This window comes from Mya arenaria, chromosome 11, assembly GCF_026914265.1.
Source record: "Mya arenaria isolate MELC-2E11 chromosome 11, ASM2691426v1".
NCBI lineage: Eukaryota > Metazoa > Mollusca > Bivalvia > Myida > Myidae > Mya > Mya arenaria.
In genome coordinates, this window is record NC_069132.1 from 56,635,937 (window position 1) to 56,657,816 (window position 21,880).

The 21,880-nt window shown below is 39.8% G+C and overlaps 2 protein-coding genes across 2 annotated transcripts; both read right to left on the reverse strand.

The window, feature by feature from the left end:
- Positions 1-2,596: 2,596 nt before the first annotated feature.
- On the reverse strand, positions 2,597-6,032 carry LOC128207815 (solute carrier family 46 member 3-like). Its single transcript, XM_052910955.1, has 4 exons — positions 4,727-6,032; positions 4,217-4,300; positions 3,707-3,863; positions 2,597-3,227 (listed from the first exon to the last, which is right to left on the reverse strand). Exons 1-4 carry the CDS (start codon positions 5,982-5,984, stop codon positions 3,140-3,142), a joined length of 1,587 nt encoding a protein of 528 aa, XP_052766915.1. The 5' UTR covers positions 5,985-6,032; the 3' UTR covers positions 2,597-3,139.
- Positions 6,033-8,419: 2,387 nt separating this feature from the next.
- LOC128207814 (solute carrier family 46 member 3-like) lies at positions 8,420-17,370 on the reverse strand. The gene is made up of 4 exons (XM_052910954.1): positions 16,061-17,370; positions 15,193-15,276; positions 14,321-14,477; positions 8,420-9,017 (listed from the first exon to the last, which is right to left on the reverse strand). Exons 1-4 carry the CDS (start codon positions 17,340-17,342, stop codon positions 8,921-8,923), a joined length of 1,620 nt encoding a protein of 539 aa, XP_052766914.1. The 5' UTR covers positions 17,343-17,370; the 3' UTR covers positions 8,420-8,920.
- Positions 17,371-21,880: the final 4,510 nt, after the last annotated feature.

Genomic DNA, 21,880 nt, shown 5'->3' on the forward strand with positions numbered 1-21,880 from the left:
GACAAACCTAATGAAACCGCAAGGACACCATTGTAATAATACTAAATTGTGTGTTTCGTGTTTAAACCCAAGGTTTTCTAAGTTTTTTTTTCTTTTACAGTATTGTTCAATATTTTTCAATGAAACTTGAAAGTTTCACATATCTATTGAACGTGATATTTCTAGTCTGATTCTGAATCTGAATGATACATGCTAGAATCCACTATTGGCTTTAACCCCACGGGAAGATGGGTGCTTAACCACTTTTTGTTAATGAAACTTTAAAAGAGTTTACAGAATCAGGGTGTACTATATTCTCAGGCAGTTGTTCCAGTCAGTAGCTGTTTTTATAAAGAATGAGTTTTTACAAAGGACACGTTTAGCATGAATAGCCACAAAGCATTTGGTGTTGTTATTCACTGAGCTCTCAAATATGTTTGTACTAATGTAATCTTTATATTTAGCCCTTATATAATGATAGTCCTTAAATTAGGTCTTTGAGTTTTAAGAAAATGGCCAGTGTTAATGGGTTGTGTGAACGTGCTATTCAACCACCTTGTACAAGAAGGTCAACCTCAGGTGTCTGCGCTTCTCCTGTAGACTCTGTAATTCAAGGTTTTGCAGCAGCATTTCGAAGTCTTGATTTGTAGTCGCCAGTGATTATTCGAGAGCCCTATGCGTTGAATGCGGTCTAGGCGGTTGATGTCACATTTTAGGTAGGAATCCTAGACGACGCTTCCATAGTATATTTGCTTGGACTAACGCAAGATGGGCGTTCTTTCTGCATGGCATGGGGCAGTGGCGAAGGTTACGGCGAAGAAAACCCAGGGTAAAGTTGGCTTTCTTGCATATGTTGTTGAGGTGGGTTTTCCATTCAAGACCTTCAGAGATGGCTATTCCAAGGTTAGGGTTGTTTGAGACTTATTGTAAGATGTGGTTGTTGATGTTGCAAAAGAGTTGGACTTGTTCCGGATGTTTAGCATTTCTTGGGATTGAGCTTCATTCCGAGAATTGTAGAGTTTCAAGGTCTTGTTGTAGTTTGTGGTGGTCAGTTATGTTGTTGATGGCTCTGTATAGTAGTCAATTGTCTGTAAAAAATGACATGAACATTTTTCATTGCATCAACCTATATTTCCCCCTGTTATAAAAACATGTCTTTTTATGCCAATGCTTTGTCTTACTCAAAGCATCAATTAAAGTTCTATGCATTAAGGCGCAAAGTAGAATGGGATATCAGCGTCTCTCTTAGATTCAATGCGCGGTCGGTATAATCAGCGTCTGAACTTCATTATTCCCTTTCTTTATTCAAAGGTTTTCTCATATGTTGCATTTAAAAGTGTCCACAAGGTCCCAGATACTATGATTCAGTGAAAGTAATTTTACCTTTAATTTCACCAATAACGTAAGCGATGTTGGAATTACAGGGACGCGTTCATTGTTGCTTGAATTTTATAAATTGTTCTTAGTTCGTTTTATGTCATATGAAGATACTTTTATCAGTGAAATCGTACTTTATTTCAAGCCCTGTCATCCTATCAAACGTACACCAGTGATGATGAGTACATTTAAGGAAGATATATAAATCAATCCATCATGTTCTATCTTAAAATCTGCTCCTTCAAGACTGTTCGAAGTTCTATATTGGCCAACGAAAGTCATGGTATCAGCATCACGTGATACACTTGTGTTTTCCACAGCGAATCCCCTTGTGTTAAATGTGAGTTTGCACTGACATTATATATTTGAGAGCATTTTTGAATACTACTTTGACAAATGAATAAAAGTTTGAAATCAATACCGTGTTTTAGGTTTCAAACTAATCAAGCTTTGAAATAAATGATTATTAACATAAATATCGAAAACTATTAAAACACTACTTAAAATAGCTGACCTTTACTGCATAGTTCATAACAAATATGAACGATTAACAAATAAGATAATTAACACTCTTGCAAGTTTGGTAATCAAATCATAAATACAGTTTTAGAGTATGTATGTATGTATGTATGTATGTATGTATGTATGTATGTATGTATGTATGTATGTATGTATTTCTGTAGACCTTGCGGTCAAGGATCACCCGTGAAAGAGACAGTGGTGGGATACAAGAAAGTCCGGGTGCAATACCCTAGCTCTTTTTCAAAGAGACCTCTTGGTTCTTTTACGTGCTCGGTGTAAAGCACCGATACACGGGGTACAACTTTCCTGGGTTAAACCAGTACTGAGTACACCACTTTTCCAAGCACTACCCTTTAAATGCCGAGCGCCAGGCAAGGGAGCTACTTGTACCAATTTTTAACGTCTTTTGGTATGACGCGGCCAGGGATCGAACCCACGACCTCCCGCTCCGTAGGCGGACGCTTAACCACTAGGCCACGGAGAGAGGTTTGAGCGACAAGCGGACGGGCGCACGTATAGACTGTAAATGTTAACAATGTACTACCAATAAGGTTGAATCTGAATACCACTTTATGCAATGTTGTCCGTTTACTCTATTTAACCTCTACAATACAATATTTCCGGAATGGACTACATTAAACAAATTCGGTTGATGATAATGGCATACAATAATAATAATAATAAATATTATAGGATGTTTGTCTAAACATACGTACGATGCGTTTCTGTGTTTTATTCAGTCATTCATCATGTACAAGTATACCAAAACGCACAGAAACAGAGTTAACACAGTAAACAGTTATATACACGACTGGCAAAAAACCTCAATGGAACTTAATGCCAATGGAACTTTTTGCCAACATTTTCTTTCTCGAGCTTTTTATCTGTCTAACACAGTTTGAAATGTCCTAGATTTTCGCATAGTCGTTTAAGTATATTTTAACGTCTAATCGACATGGAACACTAGCTTGTGAATTTTATATGCTTGGTGACCCCACAATATTTTGGTATCATTTGAAAGGGTTATAGGTGCAGAAAAAGGAAATCTAAAATCAGAAAGAATATAATATAACAAACAAGTTTTTTTGGTCATGAACAATTGCAATATAAGTAATCAGCAAGCAATGTCATTTCAAATGATAACACAATTACTTTGGGTTACAAGGCATCAACAATTAACATTATGGTTAATAGATTCAACGGAGAACTGGCTGGTTATTAGTCAGATTCCTTAAGAACGCAGGCTATATCCAGAAACACACTATCGCTCCGCAGTTTGTATAGACACATCGTTCTCCATCTCGTCCCCCTCATCTTCCACGTCTGGGGACTGGGTTATGCGATATACACTGCAAAGCAACACTTGACATGGTTATATCGTTTCAGGATTAAGCATGCACACACTTAAAATTTATTTTAAATGAAACGAAACGGAAACAGGAAGCTATGAAAATACCAGTTTGACACTGGTAGCCATTAAGAGCAGACTTGTAAAACACTTTCAATTGCTAGACGCACACATCCAGCACCTACCGTGCTGCCGATGCTAGCGGTGTGGGTGCATTTTATTAAAATTGAAGGTAGGTGTTGTCAATTGGTGGTCTTTTCAAACAATTTACTATATGTTGCAAACTTACCGATATCGGAATTTAACCTCAAATAGAACGAAGGATTAACCCACATAGGTAGCTGTGTCTATGTTTTCATGATAGTAACAAAAGAATCACAATACTCCCTGCACGTAGCTTGCTGAAATGCTGGGCTAATATTTCCATATTTAACATGATTAGAGCCCCGCACGGTTAACTGTTACAGAATTTGAACCTACACAATAAGGACGAGGACGAGGCCGGCGAGTCCTGCCAGGATGAGGAAGACAAAGCCGTGGAAGACTGTCACGGTGGCTCGGTATATCTGGCTGAACAGGAACGAGGCCACGACGCCGCACAAGCACTGCATCGCCGCAATACTCGCACACAGTGAACCTAGGGAAAGCACGCCCATATTCATATACATCTAATAATTCAGTCGTGGTTTTCGTGAATGCTTTGTGAGTTTTTTCTACACCCTTTTTATTCTATCAATTTTTGACAATACAAAATCGTATATAACTGCCCCTTGAAAACCTGCATGACAATGTCATTAAAAGCAAAGAGGAGTCTAAGAAGTTTGGACTAATAACACTAACACAGTGCAAATGCATGTGCACTGATAATTTAAGTTTCAAGCTAACGTTTATTTAATACCCTTATTTAAATGTAAATTGGTAAATATTCGCGTATAACAATATTTATGTTATGATTATAATAAAGCCATGCTGAAGCTGGTTTTCCCTTACCTTGCTTGTCCGCAGGTGTCATTCGAGACAACAGGCTCTTAAACATGGGTATTGCGAGGAAACCAAACGTTGCAAGTACCGGAACTGTAAACAGAGTATCAGCTGGTGTAGCCATAGTGTATAGTCATACTCAAATTGACTATAAAACTATTTCAAGAAACACAATTCACGAACCATACTGCCTTTCAATCGAAGTTTTTTCTCTACATATGCTGGAATATAATAATACAATGGGAACAACAGAGGCAGCCCGTGTTTAAAGGCAAACTGTTTAAGCCTCACCGACACTTAACGAGAGACAACAACGTACAAAACAACACAGACATACCAAACATGCATAAAATATATCCAGTAATATAAGTTGGGGGAATCCTTGTCTTGTCCCCCACAGGGGATGATTCTTCTTGGTGATGATTTGCCCCCGCCCACCTGATATGACTCTTCCGTAGGATGATTTCCAAGCCCTTTTTATACTGCTTTTTTATTCCTAAATCATGCATATAAACATACCAAGATACAGTATGATATCGCTCTTTGCAAGTGCCTCTAAGATGAAAGAGCCCGTATTGAAGAAGGCGCTCATTGCCGCAATGTAGGACTCGGACATGCACCGCTTCAGGGGAACGATGAACACAAGGCCCGCGAGACCCTGGGTGGCGTGCCGAGCCGCCGAGAACACGCCGATCTTGTCCGCACTCCAGCAGAACGGCTGGCCCAGCTGGTAAAGAATTTCGATACTGGTGCGATGTGTTCCAACAAGTTCTTGAAAAAAATAACAGAAAATTAAAATGAGATATGGAGCTTTATTTTGATTAAAACTTCTGCTGGTATATATATCAGTCATTCGCAATAACGTTCTACACACTGACTGCGCTTCTGAGCGATTTTGTCGTCCATGGCTTTCAGGTAAAAAACAAAGAGTAAGCATAAAGGCAAAACATGCCATTCCCGCGCAGACGATCATCGGAAGTAGAAATCCAAACTGACGGACAAACACTCCAGCCACAACAAGTGACAAAGTCACACAAATCATTTGGAAGCCGTCGTTCATAGTGAGCGCCATTGTTCTGTGGTGTCCGGAGGAGGTGAGGTCAGCTAGGTAGGCCATAGCGGCCGAGCCGCTCGTATGGGTTGAGCCCGACAGTCCGTCCAACCTAATAGCCACTACAATCCATATTAGATCCCATTTGAAATAAATGGCAAGTGAACATAGCGTTAATCGTATCGTGGTGCTTCCGGAAAATAGAACAAAAAGGAACTTCCGACCCACACTGTCCGAATAAGAGGAGACAATAGCGGACGCGAAAAAGGAAGGGACCATGGACGCCAGCGTCACGTACATGCTCCACTGAGCCGTCTGACGTTCAACCTCATGGAAGTCTTTGTAGCGCGTAGAGTTTTTAGATGCATTGCAGCCCGGCATAGAATCGTTTTTAAATCCCAGTTTTATCTTAACGTAATGCTGAATCCATTGTTGTGTAGTAAAGTACCCTATGCCTACACTGACGTATAGTAATAACGTCACAGGCAGAAACATTGCATGTGCTTTCCGGAATTCTGTTGCTGGCGGTGAAACGCATGTTTGCGTGCTGTTAGTTGTTGTTGTAAATGTGCCTGTTGGTGGCGCAACCGTGTCACCGGCTGGTGGCGTAACCGTGTCAGTTGGAAACGTTACCGTGTCACCTGCTGGCGGCGTATCCGTGTCATCGAATGGTGGCTTAACCGTGTCAGTTTCATGCAGCAAAGAACGTCTCTCTTCCCTCGACATTTTAAGATTTTCAATGGAAAGGATTGTACATACTTTAATTCTTACAATCAAAACGGATGTAGGCAATTAATAGTTTCAGACTTCTTATAAAATAGTCTATTCAGATGCATTCTGAAAGGGAAGAAAATTATACACAACCACACCTTCAGTGCTAGCACATATCAGCAAATGCATTAATTTAAACTCTATACAGCAAGAGCAAAAAGGAAACAGGCAGTGCTATTTCTTAGTGCAAATTCTTCTTGCACAAAGTGCATCCACAGGAGCAGGGGAACTGGCAGCGTAAGCACTGGTTAGCAAAATATTGATTAGTCTTGCTCAAAGTACAGCCACAGCAACAGGGAAACTGGCAGTGCTAGCACTGGTCAGCAAGTTATTCGTGCCCAAAGTACATTCACAGCAGAAGGGGAACTGGCAGTGCTAGCCCAGGTCAGCAATTTATTCGTGCTTAAAGTACATTCACAGCAGTAGGGGAACTGGCAGTGCTAGCCCAGGTCAGCATGTTATTCGTGCTCAAAGTACAACCACAGCAGCAGGGGAACTGTCAGTGCTAGCCCTGGCCAGCAAGTTATTCGTGCTCAAAGTACAGCCACAGAAGCAGGGAAACTGGCAGTGCTAGCCCAGGTCTGTAAGTTATTCGTGCCCAAAGTACATTCACAGCAGAAGGGGAACTGGCAGTGCTAGCCCAGGTCAGCATGCTATTCGTGCTCAAAGTACAACCACAGCAGCAGGGGAACTGTCCGCGTAAGCACTGGTTAGCAAAATATTGATTAGTCTTGCTCAAAGTACAGCCACAGCAACAGGGAAACTGGCAGTGCTAGCACTGGTCAGCAAGTTATTCGTGCCCAAAGTACATTCACAGCAGAAGGGGAACTGGCAGTGCTAGCCCAGGTCAGCAATTTATTCGTGCTTAAAGTACATTCACAGCAGTAGGGGAACTGGCAGTGCTAGCCCAGGTCAGCATGTTATTCGTGCTCAAAGTACAACCACAGCAGCAGGGGAACTGTCAGTGCTAGCCCTGGCCAGCAAGTTATTCGTGCTCAAAGTACAGCCACAGAAGCAGGGGAACTGGCAGTGCTAGCCCAGGTCAGCAAAGTATTCGTGCTTAAAGTACATTCACAGCAGTAGGGGAACTGGCAGTGCTAGCACTGGTCAGCAAAGTTTTCGTGCTCCAAGTTCAGTCACAGCAGTAGGGGAACTGGCAGTGCTAGCCAAGGTCAGCAAGTTATTCGTGTTCAAAGTACAGCCACAGCAGCAGGGAAACTGGCAGTGCTAGCCCAGGTCTGTAAGTTATTCGTTCTCCAAGTTCAGCCACAGCAGCAGGTGAATTGGCAGTGCTAGCCCAGGTCAGCAAGTTATTCGTGCTCAAAGTACGGCCACAGCAGTAGGGGAACTGGCAGTGCTGACCCAGGTCAGCGAGTTTTTCGTGGTCAAAGTACAGCCACAGCAGCAGGGGAACTGTCAGTGCGAGCCTAGATCAGCGAGTTTCTCGTTTTCAAAGTACAGCCGCAGTAGCAGGGGAGCTTGTAATGCTTGCCCAGGTCAGCAAGTTGAATTCGCAAATCATAACTAGATAACCAGTCTTGCTAAAAGCCAAAATTGGATTTATAAATAATTGGTAACACGAATCTTATCTAGTTAACCAGTTATTATGTTACTTATTAAGTGGCATTCGCAAACCATAACTAGTCAACCTGTTAATGTTTTGCAGCTAAAGTTGGCAGTTCTGGGCACTTTCAAGCCAGTTTTTAGTATTTTGATATTTATCTAACCGAAAACGTTTTGCGAATATTAACTAGATAGCTAGATAATTATCGCGAAAATTAAGTGGTTAACAATTTGGACAATTTGGAAACAATTCGCGAACGGTAACAGGTCTTATCTTACGGCAGTTATATGCCACCAAGAATGTTACATTCAGAATTATGCACCAGTCAATTGTAACCACGCCCCCCCCCCCCAATGGGCCTTACCTAGAGTCCCTTGGGTCCTGGGGCATTTGGCGGGGGCTTCACGAGCAGTTCTTCCCCGCAGGGCAGGGACTTTGCCCGTGCTTGGCTGGACCGAAAGTCAAAGTCCCCGCTATTCCCCAGACCTGGGGGGGGGGGGGGCGTGGTTACAATTGACTGGTACATTACAATATCGAAATTTAATTGCGATTATGTTCTCGCTCACTTGAAATAGAAGTTGGAAGGTAAAAAATGGTACTGTTGTACGTTTACATCATAAACATACACTATGTAATACTAATATTAAATGGTTGAATCTGAATACCACTTTATGTAATGGTGTGCGTTATTTATGTCTACAATACTATATTTCCAGATCATGGAATACATGGAATAAATCCGGCTCATGATAATGTCATAAACTATTAATAAAAAATATAAAAAAATAAAAAATAACATAGGAGGTTTGTCTAAACTTAAGTACAATGCGTTTCAGAATTTTATTCATTCATGATTCATTTATAATGTACCAGTAAATCAAACACACAGATACACAGTAAAACAACTATATACATATACACCACTGACAAACTTCCTAATCTTAATGCCAACCTTTTTCGAGCTTTTTTATCTGTCTAACACAGTTTGAAATGTTCTAGATTTCATTCGCATACGTTTAAGTATATTTTAAGACCAATGCCGAGTATGGGACACTAACTGATACACATAGATATATGTGTATTTCGGATGCCTGGGGACTCCATATTATTTTGGCATCATTTGAAGGGTAATATGTGCAAACAAACGAAAATTAAAAATCAATTGAAAAAGAAAAAATATGATAAACAAGCTTTTCTGAACATGAAAAATTACAATATACATTTTAAATCAGCACGAAATACCCTTTCAAATGATATCAAAATTACTTATTTAACATTATGGTTAATGGAATTGGCTGATTGTCACTTGTTTTCCTTATGGCCATTTCTAGGAATTCAGTGAACGGACACTCTGTATAAAAACGTCATTCTCGATCTCGTCCCCCTCATCTTCCACGTCCTGGGACTGTGTTATGCGATAGACACTGCAAAGCAACACTTGACATTTCATTCATGAATATCTTACTCGACAATTAGCAGAGTGGTTTCTTATCGATATGCACTTTGAGACATGATTGTTTCAGAATTAAACACTAAACACACACTTAAAATATATTTAGAATTGAACGAAACGAAGATAGGATGCTATGCCGTGCATGCCAATTTGACACAGGCAGCCATTATGAGCGGATTCGTAAAACACTTTCAGGCGAACCCAAAGCTTCGGAATTCTTATGATGCCATCCGTACATGACTCGCACCTACTTGATGCACATACTCCTTATAATGCCATTCATACATTGCCCACATCTACTAGACGCACAAACTCCATATAATGCCGTCAATACAGGACTCACACCTACTAGACGCACATACTCCTTATAATGCCACCCATACATTGCCCACATCTACTAGACGTACATACTCCATATAATGCCGTCAATACAGGACTCATACTTACTAGACGCACATACTCCTTATAATGCCATCAAAACATGGCCCACATCTACTAGACGCACATAATCCTTATAATGCCATCAATACATGGCCAACACCTACTAGACGAACATACTCCTTATAATGCCATCAATACATGGCCCACACCTACTAGACGCATATACTCCTTATATTGCCATCAATACATGGCTCACACCTACTAGACGCATATACTCCTTATAATGCCATCACTACATGACTCACACCTACTAGACGCACATACTCCTTATAATGCCATCAATACATGGCCCACACCTACTAGACGCATATTCTCCTTATAATGCCATCCATACATGACTCACACCTACTAGACGCACATACTCCTTATAATGCCATCAATACATGGCTCACATCTACTAGACGCACAAAATCCCTAAAATGCCATCAAAACATGACGCTCGCCTACTAGACGCACATACTCCTTATAATGCTACCAATACATGGCTTACACCTACTAGACGCACATACTCCTTATAATGCCATTCATACATGACTAACACCTACTAGACGCACATACTCCTTATAATGCCATCAATGCATGGCCCACACCTACTAGACGCACATACTCCTTATAATGCCATCAATACATGACTCACGCCTACAATACGCACATACTCCTTATAATGCCATCCATACATGACTTACGCCTACAATATGCACATACTCCTTATAATGCAGTCCATACATGACTCACACCTTCTAGACGCACATACTCCTTATAATGCCATCAATACATGGCCGACACCTTCTAGACGCACATACTCCATATAATGCCACCAATACATGGCCGACACCTACAAGACGCATATACTCCGTATTATGACATCCATACTCCTTATAATGCCATCAATACATGGCTGACACCTACTAGACGCACATACTCCTTATAATGCCATCAATACATGACTCACACCTACTAGACGCACATAATTATTATAATGCCATCCATACATGACTCAAACCTACGAGACGCACATACTCATTGTAATGCCATCCATACATGACTCAAACCTACTAGACGCACATACTCCATACAATGCCATCAATACATGGCCGACACCTACTAGACGCATATACTCCGTATTATGACATCCATACTCCTTATAATGCCATCAATACATGGCCGACACCACTAGACGCACATACTCCTTATAATGCCATCAATACATGGCCGACACCTACTAGACGCACATACTCCGTATAATGCCATCCATACATGGCTTACACCTACTAGACGCACATACTCCTTATAATGCCATCCATACATGACTCACACCTACTAGACGCACATACTCCTTATAATGCCATCAATACATGACTCACACCTACTAGAGGCACATAATTCTTGTAATGCCATCCATACATGACTCACACCAACTAGACGCACATACTCCGTATTATGCCATCCATACATGGCTTACACCTACTAGACGCACATACTCCGTATTATGCCATCCATACATGGCTTACACCTACTAGACGCACATACTCCGTATTATGCCATCAATACATGGCTCACATCTACTAGACGGACAAAATCCCTATAATGCCATCAAAAAATGACTCTCGCCTACTAGACACACATACTCCTTATAATGCCACCAATACATGGCTCACACTTACTAGACGCACATACTCCTTATAATGCCATTCATACATAACTAACACCTACTAGACACACATACTCCTTATAATGCCATTCATACATGACTAACACCTACTAGACGCACATACTCCTTATAATGCCATCAATACATGGCCCACACCTACTAGACGCACATACTCCTTATAATGCCATCAATACATGACGCTCGCCTACTAGACGCACATACTCCTTATAATGCCATCCATACATGACTCAAACCTACTTGACGCACATTCTCCTTATAATGCCATCAATACATGACTCAAACCTACTAGACGCACATAATTCTTATAATGCCATCCATACATACTCACACCTACTAGACGCACATACTCCTTATAATGCCATCCATACATGACTCAAACCTACTAGACGCATATACTCCTTATAATGCCATCCATACATGACTCAAACCTACTTGACGCACATTCTCCTTATAATGCCATCAATACATGACTCACACCTACTAGACGCACATACTCCTTATAATGCCATCCATACATGACTCACCCCTACGAGACGCATATACTCCTTATAATGCCATCCATACATACTCACACCTACTAGACGCACATACTCCTTATAATGCCATCCATACATGACTCAAACCTACTAGACGCATATACTCCATATTATGCCATCAATACATGGCCGACACCTACTAGACTCATATACTCCGTATTATGACATCCATACTCCTTATAATGCCATAAATACATGGCCGACACCACTAGACGCACATACTCCTTATAATGCCATCCATACATGACTCAAACCTACTAGACGCATAAACTCCATATAATGCCATCAATACCTGGTCGACACCTACTAGACTCATATACTCCGTATTATGACATCCATACTCCTTATAATGCCATCCATACATGACTCACACCTACTACACGCACATACTCCTTATAATGCCATCAATACATGGCCGACACCTACTAGACGCATATACTCCGTATAATGCCATCTATACATGGCTTACACCTACTAGACGCACACATTGCTTATAATGCCATCAATACATGACTCACACCTACTAGAGACACATAATTCTTGTAATGCCATCCATACATGGCGTACACCTACTAGACGCACATACTCCGTATTATGCCATCCATACATGGCTTACACCTACTAGACGCACATACTCCGTATTATGCCATCAATACATGGCTCACATCTACTAGACGCACAAAATCCCTATAATGCCATCAAAACATGACTCTCGCCTACTAGACGCACATACTCCTTATAATGCCACCAATACATGGCTCACACCTACTAGACGCACATATTCCTTATAATGCCACCAATACATGACTCACACCTACTAGACGCACATACTCCTTATAATGCCACCAATACATGACTCACACCTACTAGACGCACATACACCTTATAATGCCATCAATACATGACTCACACCTACTAGACGCACATACTCCTTATAATGCCATCCATACATGGCCGACACCTACTAGACGCATATACTCCGTATTATGACATCCATACTCCTTATAATGCCATCGATACATGGCCGACACCACTAGACGCACATACTCCTTATAATGCCATCAATACATGGCCGACACCTACTAGACGCACATACTCCGTATAATGCCATCCAAACATGGCTTACACCTACTAGACGCACATACTCCTTATAATGCCATCAATACATGACTCACACCTACTAGACGCACATACTCCGTATTATGCCATCCATACATGGCTTACACCTACTAGACGCACATACTCCGTATTATGCCATCCATACATGGCTTACACCTACTAGACGCACATGCTCCGTATTATGCCATCAATACATGGCTCACATCTACTAGACGCACAAAATCCCTATACTGCCATCAAAAAATGACTCTCGCCTACTAGACACACATACTCCTTATAATGCCACCAATACATGACTCACACCTACTAGACGCACATACTCCTTATAATGCCACCAATACATGACTCACACCTACTAGACGCACATACTCCTTATAATGCCACCAATACATGACTCACACCTACTAGACGCACATACTCCTTATAATGCCATCAATACATGACTCACACCTACTAGACGCACATACTCCTTATAATGCCATCCATACATGACGCAAACCTACTTGACGCATATTCTCCTTATAATGACATCCATACATGGCTCACACCTACGAGACGCATATACTCCTTATAATGCCATACATACATACTCACACCTACTAGACGCACATACTCCTTATAATGCCATCCATACATGACTTAAACCTACTAGACGCATATACTCCATATAATGCCATCAATACATGGCCGACACCTAATAGACTCATATACTCCGTATTATGACATCCATACTCCTTATAATGCCATAAATACATGGCCGACACCTACTAGACGCACATACTCCTTATAATGCCATCAATACATGACTCAAACCTACTAGACGCACATACTCCTTATAATGCCATCCATACATGGCTCACACCTACTAGACGCACATACTCCTTATAATGCCATCCATACATGACTCACAACTTCTAGACGCACATACTCCTTATAATGCCATCCATACATGGCTCACAACTTCTAGACGCACATACTCCTTATAATGCCATCCATACATGGCTCACAACTTCTAGACGCACATTCTCCTTATAATCCTATCAATACATGACTTACACCTACTAGACGCATATCCAGCTCCAGCGGTGCTACCGGTAAATTTAGGCTCTGCCGGTGCAAAAGGAGTCGTGCATTTTCATTAAAATTGAGATCGGAATTTCACCTAACATTGAACGAACTCACAAATTCACACAGTAAGCTGTTTCTATGCATTCCAAATAGTTACGAATGAATCGCAATAATCCTGCACGACGCATGCTGAAATGCTGGGTTGGTATTTCCATAATTAACATATTTGAAGCCCTAAACGGTTGACTGTTACTTCGTTTTATATAAATAGACCAAGTATTCAAAGAAAATTATTCAACTGCTCAATGTAAAAAATAAACAAATCTTACATAAGCTTACATGATTTGTGAATTACTTATTTGTATATGATGATAAACTGTACGTGCTTAAATCTGAATACAATAAATGTTATGTAATATTAAGAAGGTTTGAACCTACACAACAAGGACGAGGACGAGGGCGGCGAGTCCTGCCAGGATGAGGAAGACAAAACCGTGGAAGACTGTCACGGTGGCACGGTATATCTGGCTGAACAGGAACGAGGCCACAACGCCGCACAAACACTGCACCGCCACGATGCTCGCAAATAGCGAACCTAGATAAAGAAAGCAGCTTTTATATATTCTCCAATCGTGGTTTCCATGGCACGTTATTTGTTTGTGTGTGTGTGCGTGTGTGTCATCCTTGATCGTACATCATTGACACCAATTACTGTATGTATCCGTTACTTATATCGAACAATCCGATTAGCTACATCGTTTTTAGATTCAGTTAATACCAGTTTTGAATACCAACCCAGAGTCATACACAACGGCCCCATGAAAACCTGCATTATAATGTCTAAGACGCATTAAAGGCAAAGTGGAATCTAATTAAGAAGCTTGGACTAATAATAATAATAACAACACAGTGTACATGCGTGTGTACAGATAATCTACATTTCATTACTAGTTATAAAGTGCTTGAATTGAAAAATATAGAAGTATCTAGACAATTTAAAACGCGTATAACAATCAGTATTCATGGCCGTGTTGGCTAAATTATCCCCAGCTCTCCTTTTGCTCATGAACGCGACTTTTTCAAATGAATAAACAGAAGAAGAAAAATAATAGTCATATGTATTGTTTATGTCGAATGAAAAGAGGCGCTTATCATTTTTAAAATAAATGAGTCGCATGATGAAACAACACATCAGAGTTCAGAAAATATGAATTTTAACCGGTAATAAAATGTAAACTGGTAAACATTCGCATTAAAAAAATAATAATTTATGATTAAAATATAACCATGCATAACAAGTCTGCCCTTACCTTGCTTGTCCGCAGGGGTCATTCGAGACAACAGGCTCTTAAACATGGGTACTGCGAGAAACCCAAACGTTGCAAGTACCGGAACTGTAAACAGAGAGCAGCTGTTGTAGCCATAGTGTATAGTTATACTGAAATTGACTATAAAAATTATTTCAAGCAGAAAACACAATTCACGTACCATTCTTCCTTTTAATAGATTTTTATCTTCAAATATGCTAGAATATAAAATGATACAATGGGATCATTACAATGCAATGGGAACTACAGAGACAGTCCCAGTGGCAAAACATAAAGCAAAAAAGAAGACCCTGTTAAAAGGGGAACAATTTAGTTTGGTGCATATAATATTATATTATTTTTTATTTTAATGCATAATGTTTAACCCATTGACGTAAATGGCAAATAAAATGACAAAACAAATGATATATGTATAGTGTAATTATATATAAAGTCTTTATAAATGTTTTGTTTTAAAATAATAGTTTTGTGACCACAAATTACCCAGTTACTGAAAAGCGCCAAAATATCTTTAAATATTTTCTATCTGTACATACACCATCATTCTGCTGTTTTGTTCTTTTTGCAAGACAAATGAGATAAACATAATATTGTATCAAAATTTGAAAAAAAAAATGTTTTGCGTCTTTCAAGTGGCAACCTCTACTGTGCCCCTTTTAGGGCCCATCCTTCACTAAACGGGAGTCAACAACGCACAAAAAACACGAACGGACAAAGCATGCAAAAAGACATCTCCAGTTATGATTATTTGTCCGGGGATGAATCTTCCCGGTGATGACTCTTCTTGGGGATGATTTCATATCCCTGTTTTATACTGATTTTTATTCCTAAATCATGCATGTATACATACCAAGAAACAGTATGATATCGCTCTTTGCGAGTGCCTCTAAGATGAAAGAGCCCGTATTGAAGAAGGCGCTAAATGCCGCAATGTAGGACTCAGACATGCACCGCTTTAGCGGAACGATGAACACGATGCCCGCGAGACCCTGCGTGGCGTGCCGAGCCGCCGAGAACACGCCGATCTTGTCCGCACCCCAACAGAACGGCTGGCCAAGCTGGTACAGAATTTCAATACTAGTGCGATGTGTTCCAACAAGCTCTTGAAAAAAATAACATATAATTAATACGATATATGGCGCTTTGTTTTGATTAAAACTACTGCCGGTATAGATATCAGTTATTCGCGACAATGCTTTACACACTGAATGTACTTCCGAGCGGTTTTGTCGTCCATGGCTTTCAGGTAGAAAACAAAGAGTTAGTATAAAGGCTAAACATGCCATTCCCGCACAGACGATCATCGGAACTAGAAATCCAAACTGACGGACAAACACTCCACCCACGAGAAGTGACAAAGTCACACAGAGCATGTGGAAGCCGTCGTTGATAGTGAGCGCAATTGTTCTGTGGTGCCCGGAGGAGGTGAGGTCAGCTAGGTAGGCCATGGCGGCCGAGCTGCTCGTATGGGTTGAGCCCGTCAGTCCGTCCAACCCAATAGCCACTACAATCCATATTAGATCCCATTTGAAATAAATGGCAAGTGAACAGAGAGTTAATCGTATCGTGGTGCTTCCGGAAAAAAGTATAAAGAGGAACTTCCGACCCACACTGTCCGAATAAGAGGAGACGATAGCGGTGGCGAAAATGGAAGGGACGGCGGCCGCCAGCGTCACGTACATGCTCCACTGAGCCGTCTGACGTTCAACCTCATGGAAGTCCTTGTAGCGCGTAGAGTTCTTAGATGCATTGCAGCCCGGCATAGAATCGTTTGTAAATCCCAATTTTATCTTAACGTAATGCTGAATCCATTGTTGTGTAGTGAAGTACCCTATGCCTACACTGACGTATATTAATAACGTCACAGGCAGGAACATTGCATGTGCTTTCCGGAATTCTGTTGCTGGCGGTGTGACGTATGTTTGCGTGCTTTCAGTTATTAGCGTTGACGTGTCTTTTGGTGGCGCAACCGTGTCACCGGCTGGTGGCGTAACCGTGTCACCGAATTGTGGCCCAACCGTGTCACCGGCCGGTGGCGTAACCGTGCCAGTTGGTGATGTTACCGTATTACCGGCTGGCGGCGTATCCGTGACAAAATCATGCAGTAAAGATCGTCTCTCTTCGCTTGTCATGTTTTATATTTTCAATGAAAATGATTTAAAAAATGTTTATGATGCCTACAATGAAAACGGATGAAGGCAATTATAACTTAGGACTTGTTATTAAGTGACACTCAGATGCATTCTACAAAGGGAAGAATATTATGAACAATCGCTCTTCGTGATGTACTGATACGCACAGTAAGGTATCTGCCGCTTATTTTCAAGCGTTTCGAAAATGAAACTAAATGAAACTTTGGAATTTATCCACATGGATTCATCGGCATCACTTCAACTGCTTACAAGTACTCATCTAATGCCAAAATTATCACAATTTGTTTCTATGTTAATTCACATGACCTCAACAATTTATTTTGTGTAAATTCATACTAACAATCTCTAACTTTCTTAGTGGTTTGCATAATATTTTGTAAAGTACCCACAACTTGGGTCAGATACTGGCTGTTTATATCTACCGCTTCACTTGATTAAAATAAAAAACGGCTGAAAGTGTTGTTGTGGCATATCGACGACTGGCTTCAATATGTTGGCATACGTCCCACTTTCAGAGCTGAAATGTTTATGGCGGGGGGGGGGGGGGCACTCCATTATTTTAACAATTCCTGGTCCCAAATAAGGCATTATCAGCGGATTTTCAAAGGAAAATGTTATATGGCTACATTATAGATATTACTTATCAATAACACATTATTTTTTACTTTCCTTAATCTGTGTTGTATAGGAATCCGTGAAAAGTTAAACAATCGATATATAATAAGTTTATAAAGAAATGTTGGCAGACTAACGATTATCTACAACTAATTCGCTGCCTTTTTATTTAGACTGGTCGCTGGTCAGACGCAGTGGTTATTTCCCTTTGTCAAGAGAAAGCACAGGACTTGCATATACACATGTATTTATATATTTATAAATAATGTAACGTCGGACGGCAGTATTTTGCTTAACAGAAGGACGAAAATCAAAGGTAACTTTATTATTTCTTCATCATTTTAATGAAACAGAGCGCAGTCTAAGCCGCTTACAGTGCCCTACCTCCGTTTTTGGACAGAGTTTGATTAGGGGTTTAGTTTTTTCAAACACTTCGACAAACCTGTTCAGATTTTATTTTTGACAGTGCTCCGTCTGACGGCCTTTTCTATTTTCTTTTTGTTTTTATTGTTTTGAATGCTTGTGTATAATATTTTGCAAATCAACATTAACTTTGATTATTACGAACATAAAAGTGATAGTTTCGTTTTACAAGCATTGAATTTGGCAAGAATCGAAGTGATTTTAGATCATTGAAATGCTACGTCGGAAGGCATTTTTTGATATTTGCATAAACAATGTTTTTTTGTATATACAAAACACACACACACACACACACACACACACACACACACACACACACATATATATATATATATATATATATATATATATATATATATATATATATATATATATATATATTGGCGAGATGGATTCAAGACGCCCGTAAAGAAGGGCCGTAATGTCAGGTGCGTCCATGTTCCCTGATTCATTGTTTTGGGTATATACTGTGACATCCAGGATTCGATGAATATAAACATTGTTTTCAATATGTTGAAATGATTATAATTCAGAAACCACCTTGTGCACTTGTGAAGAGCAATTGCTTGTTTACGATGACGCATGTTTTAGATGAAAATCATGTCTGTATTAAATTATATCGTGAAAACAATGCACGTTCTTACAAGGCTTACCGACTTAATGCATTTTATTCTTCAAAACTATGATTTCATACAGTTCTTTTAGTGTATATCTCATCCGATACCTTGTTTTGGTCAACGAAGGGTTTCCGAGTGCATGTCGCCAGTTTTAGAGATAGATCAGCACATTTATGAAAATGCTTACTGGTTCATTCTGTACATTTTTAGAACCCAGGTTCCTCCAAAATCCATGGCACACTAAAATAACAATTAAAATGCGTCGATTGCTTTTTTTTCTTATCCATGCAAACATTAACACTCCCTGCTAAAAGTCATTACATTTTGGCGGTTATATATAGTAAGGGAGACACGGTTAATCTTTAATTGAAATAGTGTTTACTAAAGTTGTGACGAACTACATTTAAGACGTTAAATTGTTGACTGTCTCTTCATCTGGCATGCTTGATTATGTCCATATTCGAAGTGTTTTTACACCATATACTTCTATTCGTCTGGAGTTCATTAGTTATGCGTGTATTAAAGCACCCATTACAATATGTATGAAATATGTATGACATAAAATGATTTCCGCGATTGTACCTATACACCTATACATTATAGAGGGAAAAGGGATTAGAAGGGGAGAGGGTTGGAGGACAAAGAGAAGGGAGAAAGAAAAGGGAGACAAGAGGAGGGGATAAAGACTGGAGAGCAATGGGAGGGAAAGAAGATAGGGGATAAAGATGTGAAGAAAAAGAGGGTAGAAATATGAGGGGAGAAAGAGAGGGGAAGAAGGGGAGGGAAGAAAGAGGGGGATAAAGAGGGGAAGAAAGAGGAGGGGAGAAAGAGGAGGGGAGAAAGATGGGGGTAAAGAGGGGGGGGGGGAAAGGAAGGGGAGAAAGTTAGGGGAGGGAGATATGAGTTGAGAGGGAATAAGAGAGTGGAGAAAGAGAGGGGGAGGGTGTGTGGTAAAGAAATAGTTGGAGGTATGGGAGAGATACAGGCGAAAGTGTAAACTGACAGGGGAAGAAGAGCGGGGAAGTTGAGAGGTTGAAAGCACATAAGAATGTTTTTGAGATTTAAGAGGAAAAGAGGGGAGGATTTGTAAAGAGAAGAGAAAGTGTGGAGAAAGAAAAAGATAAGAAAGTAATCAATCTTGGATAGATCTCGAAACATGTGCGACCACATACACATGTACGATGGTGGCTCAAAGAGCCAGAAGGAAAGACAGAAGAGAGGAGACAGATCTCGTACCATGCACGACCACACGTACGAGCGGTGGCTCTGAGAGCCAGGCTCGAGAACCAGCACCGCTAGTTCCCGTAAAAATTCATCCAAGATTTGAAACCCTGATATTTTGTCATAATACACAACTTGAAGGTTTAAATGGTAGATTTATATTACATTTCCGTGGGAATGTTATTTGTTTAAATTCATGCAGTGGTACGAACAAAAACTACATGTCATAAAATCATATTTTAAGAGCTCTATACTGAAACGACAAATCTTAAGAAATGAGTTAATTGTCTTATTTTAGCGATTTGGTATTATTTTTATGACTTCCGTTTATTGTTTATTCAGTCTATTTGTATTATTATTAAATATTCTATAAATAAGTGTATTATTATAATAACAATGATATACAGTAACGCCATTGGCCATCACAATGAAAGGTGCGAAACTATGGCCATGAATGAAAATATGACTATAAGTTGTATACCGGCAGAAAATGATAGATTAACTCTAGAAATATAAAGAGTTCTGAAATAGTGCCGTATACAGTGCGACATGGAGGCACCACGACGCCGCATACAGTATGCGGCAGGTATATCACTGAATTTAGTAGTACTTAACGTGTAGTAAGTAGTCTTAGTAGTAAGAACGTGCATTGTTTTCACGAGATATTTTTATACGGACATGCTTTTCATATTAAACAAGCGGCATCGTAAGTTGGCAATTGCTTTTCATTCGGTGCACAAGGTCATTTCTAAAACGTTGTTATAATCACCGAATCGAGGATGTTCAAAAGTTTTCACCCCAAACGGCAATGAACCAGGAAACATGGACGCGCCTGACATTACTACCCTTGGTATATATGCAGCACGCGTGGTTGTGCTTTTAAATACACCACGCCCCAATTTCTTGAAACTTCTTAAGCTTAACAGGCTTAAGTCGCTTATTTCAATTAGCTAAAATACATACTGAAGATGGATTTTGATAAATGAAAATGGTTAATTCTGATAATCATACATATTATTCCTACATAATTTCTAAAAATACTCGGAGAAGTAAATATAACACATTTTATAGAACAACAAAAGTAGTGCGATTAGATTAATCCTGTAATAAGGGACTTAAGAAGTTTCGAGAAATTGAGGCCAGGAGAATGGTGTCGCATGAAAATATTCATAGTTATGTTAGTGTCTACACTTTCTGCGGGACGTCGGAGCTGTGGCCACAATATCACGAAAATACTTAAGTCAAATATAAGTCTCATTTTTTTTTTATCAAATTACAGCATCATATGATTCAAAATTGTAAATGTTTTACCCTTTTTTTAAAATTCGCATTCTCTCATTCATTATTTTGATAAAAAAAATTGGTTAATATTTTAAAGAAAAAATAATGAGCGCAAAAAATGTACTTGAGTCCCATTTATTATTTTTGAGTATTACTCAAGTACATTTTATGCTGTATAAATATTTTGTTTTAGAATATTTAGCAATCATGTTTATCAACATAATGTAGGTGAGACTTTGCTTTAGAAAACAGTAAAACATTAGTATTTTTTTATAACGTCGTACTTTAATGTGGAAAAATGAGTTAAGACTGAGATTGAGATTTGACTTAAGTATTTTCGTGATATTGGGGCCACAGCTC

Bases quoted from the DNA above. Each gene is read 5' to 3' on its own strand.
- LOC128207814 (XM_052910954.1), bottom strand. From the start codon at position 17,342: ATGACAAGCGAAGAGAGACGATCTTTACTGCATGATTTTGTCACGGAT. The intron at 15,277-16,060 runs GTATGTATACAT...CTCTGTTTACAG, and splicing joins CGATATCATACTGTTTCTTG to TTCCGGTACTTGCAACGTTT. The intron at 9,018-14,320 runs GTAGGTTCAAAC...GTTGCTTTGCAG, and splicing joins CTCGTCCTCGTCCTTGTTGT to TGTCTATCGCATAACACAGT.
- LOC128207815 (XM_052910955.1), bottom strand. From the start codon at position 5,984: ATGTCGAGGGAAGAGAGACGTTCTTTGCTGCATGAAACTGACACGGTT. The intron at 4,301-4,726 runs GTATGTTTATAT...CTCTGTTTACAG, and splicing joins CGATATCATACTGTATCTTG to TTCCGGTACTTGCAACGTTT. The intron at 3,228-3,706 runs GTAGGTTCAAAT...GTTGCTTTGCAG, and splicing joins CTCGTCCTCGTCCTTATTGT to TGTATATCGCATAACCCAGT.